The 6341-nt window shown below is 37.9% G+C and overlaps 1 protein-coding gene across 1 annotated transcript; it reads right to left on the reverse strand.

The window, feature by feature from the left end:
• Nucleotides 1-215: 215 nt before the first annotated feature.
• On the reverse strand, nt 216-5341 carry Phum_PHUM580550 (cAMP-specific 3,5-cyclic phosphodiesterase, putative; the record flags this gene model as incomplete). The annotated part of the gene is made up of 11 exons (XM_002432269.1): nt 216-616; nt 702-834; nt 916-2132; nt 2213-2453; nt 2533-2703; nt 2797-2928; nt 3173-3273; nt 3373-3468; nt 3820-3883; nt 4849-5072; nt 5272-5341. 11 exons carry the CDS (start codon nt 5339-5341, stop codon nt 216-218), a joined length of 2850 nt encoding a protein of 949 aa, XP_002432314.1.
• Nucleotides 5342-6341: the final 1000 nt, after the last annotated feature.

Genomic DNA, 6341 nt, shown 5'->3' on the forward strand with positions numbered 1-6341 from the left:
AACACTGGAAGAACTTTCTTGCTCGTCGTCATCATTATTTATTTTTCACGAAGCCACCTTTGGCTAAGAGTTCTGCGATTCTCTGTGGTCCCCTGTCGACACAAGGGATTAAATAAGGCATAGCATCGATTGTAACGTGAAACAAAAAAAAAAGTCGTGGAAGAAGAATGATGGTGATTGGATGAATAGGATGAGGGGTGGGGGGGTTCGATTTTTCAACAAAAGTCACCTGAATGCGTTGCAAGAAGTACATCGAGCGGAAGTGAACCTCTTCTACGCGTCGACATTATCGTTTCCGAATGCGTTTCTCCTCCTCCTACACCTCCTCCTGCTCCGCCGTGTCTTTTCGAAAGGATTTCAACCTTGAGTAATATGTTATCCGTTTCTTGTTTTCCGAAACAAAACATTTCCGGTCCACCGGAACTGCGCCTGCGCAGAATTTTCTTGTTACGATTACTGCTCCTAGTTTTCGTCGCCGTCGTCGTCATCGTCGTTTCCGGCCAACTCGTTTCCGTCGGAATGGATCCGCGTCTATTGTATGGGCAGTGTTGTTGGCTTGTACATAAATTAGTACTTGAGTCTTGAGTCAATCGAAGGGCGAATCCTTCCTCTGTATCTAAAAATCGTTTATTAACAAAAAAATCACGTTCCGTTACGTTTTGTCATTAAAAAAAAAAAAAAAAAAAAACTTTTTTGCTCACGACATCTTATTGCATCCGCAGGTACTGAACCCCGTCTTGGGTAACGTTCGTTCCATCCCCTGAGCGCCAGCGCCATGGGATTTATCGCTTCTGACCCAACCGGAGCCGAACCTCGACGCCTTGTGAGTTGACCCTAAATTCATAATAATAATAATAACAATAATTTTCATTAACTAATAATCGTTGTAAGCAAAAAGAAAAAAAAAAAACGTACCTGAGTTGAATTCATTCTATGTCCATAGAGTAAATCTACGTCAAGGTCGTTTCCGCTAAATTTTCTCGGATCCAAATTTTCCTTTTCGTGACAACCGGAAAATCTTTCGTCCCACAATTTGGCCATTTTAACACGATCGTGACTAGAACAAGGAGTTTCACGTTTTCCATTCGTCGACGACGACGACGGCGACGGCGACGACGTTTTGTCGACGGAATCGACGTTCGCGACGGAAAAACAACTACGATTGTTGTTTTCCCTTAAAACGGCCGTTTTACAAAATGGCGGAGTCCTGGAACCGTTCGAGGATCCGCAATGAGTATCATTGTTTAAATCGACCGAACTATCCCCGCTCAAACCCCGTTTCCCGCTCATGTCCGTTCTCGACGACGAACTCGATTTGTTCGCGATCCCCGCGACGACGTTCATGCACCGCGACATTTCGACCGTGGCCGACAAATACCGCTGACGAACGTAGGGTTGCACCGGAGGAAACGTTTGCTGTCGCGTCAGATGTGATTTAGCCGTACCGCGTAACGGACTTTGTCCTCTTCCTAAAACGTTTGACAGCCGGCTCGCTTCCGTGACCGTCGTTATGCTAGTAATACTGGGCTCGGGTAAAAGATTTTCCGAACTGAGAACTTTATCCTCGTCGCTTTCGATTTTAAATCTGATGTCGTCGCTTGCACTCGACACGAACGATATGGAACGTTCGACGTTGGTCGATTCCTCGTCGTCGTCGTCGTCATGTCTTTCTCTTTCCACTTCCTCTTCTTCTTCTTCTTCCAACAATCCCGAATGGTACACGGTTAGAGATCTCTTTTCGGAAACGGGTAAACTTTCCCGACGTAAAATAGTTCGACAAATTTCCGGTTCTGTTGCTTGCATGCTCAAAGGTACCGAATGCCGCCGTCCGATTCTTTGATTGCAGTGCCATTCGGGTACGGTCAAGTAATTATTTTTCTTCGCGGGTTCGACGCCGCATTCTTCCATTATCGGCGACGTGTCGACCGACGTATCGTTTCCGGTTTCGATTCCGACGATTTCCTCCTCGTTTCCATTCCCTTTTGATTTTTCTTTTTCGTTTTCCAATTTGATCAACGCGTCCCATTTCAATTTGTTTTCGTGTAGATTTTTCATCATGTCATCGGATAAACCGTGTCCAAGAAAACGATGCCACTCTTCGAAAAGAGGATACACGACGAAAGTGAAAAAACCTGACCATGTGAAAACACACAGAGTTGTAAAAGACGACGGTTATGTTTTATGTAATAAAAATAAGGAACTTTCATCTGACCTGCTTGAATTTTTGGCACGGAAGTAGACTGTCTATCGCAGAGAGCCGTCACGGGTAAATTCAATTGCCTTTCGTAGTCTCCCTGTCGGAAAAACTCTTCGCAAACTTTCTGACTCCACTTTTTACTTATTTCCCACGGTCTGCACGGATTCGAAATGTCGGCACACTTGAGAGCTATCTGAAGTATGAAATGACGATGTTCTTCGAGTCTCATGTCGAGTATATCCTCATCTAAATATCTCTGAAATTTTAAAACGTTTCCGTCGATCTCACGGAGTCTCACACATATCGAACACCATCGAACAAAAGAACACGAGTACCTTAAAACTATTTAGGAACTCTTGCTGACGCGTGATGTCAGTGGCAAGTATGAGAGAGCTTATTTGTCTTTGTAATTCCGGTCTGCAGTCTTCTAATTCTTCGGCAACGTGACTCTCCAACAAACACCCTATGGCCGAACGCCAATGATGATTTTCAAGCACGGACGAATTCTATATATAAAAAAACCAAAGGTTATAAAAGGTCACGAAAAGGGAAGAGAAAGAGAGAGAGAGAGAAAGGATCAAACATGATTTTTTACTTACCTCATAGAGAGCAGCCAAGTGATTGGAAGTCGCAATGAGAAAAGGTTGATTCACTCCGGGATGATCTAAATCGTGAGTCACAGCCGCAATTATCGACGCCATTATTTCCAACGGAGTTAAATGTTCTCGAATCTAAAAGAAAAAGAAAAAAAAAGTTAATAATAACGGAAATGTCGGATTCTGAACGCGGGAAATTTTTTCCCCGCCTTTTTTCCCTTTTTCCTTCGCCATGTGTCACGCGATCAATCACTTCTTAGAGTATATTTATATATATTAAAAAAAAAAAACGAAACAAATCATTCATTCCCTTTCATTCCCGTTCCTCCTCCTAATCTCTCTCTCTCTCTCTCATTGTATCGCCCCGCCCCTTCCAAACCTTTTTTTCCTGTAGGAAACAGTGCATGGCTTGAGTCACATCCGTTGCGTGTATCGCATTATGATAAGGGTTGGTGCTATGATATCCTTCTTCTATCAAACCTTCAACGAAAAACAGAAAAAAAAATTTTTTTTTTTTTTTTCCCTCCAACTTCCGGTTGAAAATTTTCATAATGAAATTCGTTTCCTTTTGTAACTCACTGAAAAATTTCCAGCACCTCACGACGTCCAATTGAAAATGTTCCAGAAGGCCGTACCAATGAAACAAATGAACACACAAAACTGGCAGTGATCTACCTGGAAAATTCCCAACCCCCCCAAACAAAAAATAAATAAATAAATAAATAAATAATAATAATAATAATAATAATAATAATAATAATAATAAATTTTTTATTGAATCGTCGATTAATCGATTTAAGTGCGACGTCGACGATGACGTCGACAACGACAACAACAACAACAGAACAGAAATTTCCACGTATTTGATATGATTACAACTGATAATTCTCTTATCGCGGCTTTTCTTTTTTTTTTCTCTCGTTTACGTCGTCGACTTCGATCTCCGTCGCACTCTAACAATCATTGTGACCAACATTACAAAACAAAAAAAAAATTAAATAATTAAACTCTTGACAAAAAACTTACCTCCCGTAACGTTGTCCAAATTGAACGCGTTAAACGGCCATTCGTGAACCTGATCTAGAATGCGCTGGAAAAACAATAATAATAATAATAAATTATAAATGATAATAATAATAATAATAATAATAATTATAATAATAACGAAAAATCGATTAATTAATCGTTTTATTTATTTATTTTTACGATCAATCGAAATTTCGTTTGTTTTTCACAAAAAATATGTAAAATTTTCTTCGCGTTTTCCACCCGTTCGCGACCGAACGTGAATTTTTCCAACAACAACAACAAACAACGTTCGATTTGAACATTATTATTATTATTATTTTTTTTTTAAAACATTTTCCCTTTTATTTTACATTTTTTTTTTATTTTTTATTTTTTTCCGTTCGAACGCCGTTACGAATTCGATTTGGATCATTTTGACAGACAATTTCAAAATTGATTTATCATTTTCGATAATGATGATGATGATGATAATAATAATAATAATAATAAAATTCCGGTCCAATAATCGCAACCCGTGTCTGTTTTCCACATTTTTATTTTATTTTATTTTTTCATACTCTCTTTTCTCTCTCTTTCTCCCTCTCTTCTCCCTTTCTCTCTTTCTCTCCCTCTCTCTCCTCTCTCTCTCTTTTTTCCCATAAACACTTCCCAACTGCCTCTACTCTTAATTTTCTTTTTTTATCGAATTCCCATATCGGTGACGTTTAAATGAAAATTTACAAAAATTTTATTATTACGTTTGACTCCGAAAGAGAGAGAGAGAGAGAGAGGGGAGGGGAAAGACAGAAAGAGAAAGAGAGAGAGAAAGAGAGAATAATAACGAAATGGAGAAAAATTTTCTTGTTTTAAAAATGGAAAAATTACATCGCCCCGATCAAAAAAAGAAAAAAAAGGAAAAAGAAAATTAAACACGCGTGCGTGAGAGCGTTCACGTTTGTTCACGTTCATTTCTAGTGCTACGTCTTTTTATTTTTATTTTTATTATCGTCTGCTCTTATTTCTTTCTTTCTTTCTACTGACACTTACCTGAACTTGACCGTGGTGAATGTCGTCCAGGAGAGCGTGATTTTGTGTCAAAGACCTCGTTATCAAACGTTTCCGTCGTCTTTTGTGCATCGTTAAAAACCTTCCCGTGTGGAGGGGCCTCTTACATCTCGTGTCTAAAGTTTCCAAAAGGAGCCAATCGGATTGCGAGAGATGTTTAGTCCTCGATGGAGGCAGAGGAAGTGGAGGATGATGATTTCCAGAATCTGTAACAAAACGCACCAAACAAAAATAAATCGACGTTCTCACTAAAAAATTATAATTCGTTTTCACATCCACCCTCCCCTCCCTCCTCTAATAATAATAATAATAATGATCATTATTTTTTTTCCTTTTTTTTTTTTTAAAAACATTCCCACTCTCTCTCTCTCTCTCTCTCTTCTTGCCTTTCGTTTCCTTTTTGACATTTTTTTTTTTCGTCCAATTTCTCAACTTGTTGGCTATCCTCACGATGAAACCCTTTAGAGGAACGCATCCAAACATTTTTTTTTTATTAAAATTTAAAATAAATAAATAAAAAAAAATCGATAAATAATCGAATCGAATCGAATCGTAGAAAATCGAACGGATTTTATTTTTCGCGTAAAAAATATATATCGAATCGAACGGATTTTTTTTCGTTTCTTTTATCACTCTCGAACGTTTACAATCGTTTGACGATCGCGTCGAAACTGAGAATATACTCGTGAAAAATAATAATAATAATAATAATAATAATAATAATTAACGAATCACTTTTTTTTTCCTTCTATTCTCGCGATTCGTCGTCGTCGTCGTCGTCGAATTAATATTGTTTGAACACGTTCGTTTGTTAGTTTGTTCGTTCGTCATTTTTTTTCCCAGAACGTCATCATCGTTCGTTTAAATCCGTTTGTTTAGAAACGGATTGCGTGATGAGTTCGTTTTAGTCATCCTTGTCGTCACGAAAGCATAATCATATATTTTTTTTTCCTTTTCTTATTCAAACGATGAATAAACGAACGCGAAGAAAAAAAAAAGGCGGGAACGCGGCAAAAATTCAAAAATTTAAATTTATTTTCATTCAAACCGTTTAAAATGTGTCACGACTTTTTTCTATTATTAGAAGTGTGACAAAGGTGAGCTTAAAATAACACACACACACACACGCAAAAAAAAAAAAAGTAAACAACCAAACGTTTAATTCGAAAAATAACAACAACGACAACCGAACAAACAAAACCAACACAAAACAAACAAACAAACAAAAATTTTCTTTTTTTTTTTTTTTTTTTTTCTTTCTCTCACTTTTATTTAAAAATCTAATGCGGGACTCGGCAAACGATTTAAATAATTTCTTTGATGCCATTTTTTCCTTTTTTTCCTTTTTTTCCTTTTTGTTTTTCACGTCTACGTCCTGCTTGCAACCCGTGATTCGTTTTCACATATCTCTCTCTCTTTCTCTCTCACGACGACGTACTACACAATTTTCCTTCTTATCGTAAACACTATCGCAA

This window comes from Pediculus humanus, genomic scaffold (assembly GCF_000006295.1).
Source record: "Pediculus humanus corporis 1103172108309 genomic scaffold, whole genome shotgun sequence".
Classification (NCBI taxonomy): Eukaryota; Metazoa; Arthropoda; class Insecta; order Psocodea; family Pediculidae; genus Pediculus; species Pediculus humanus.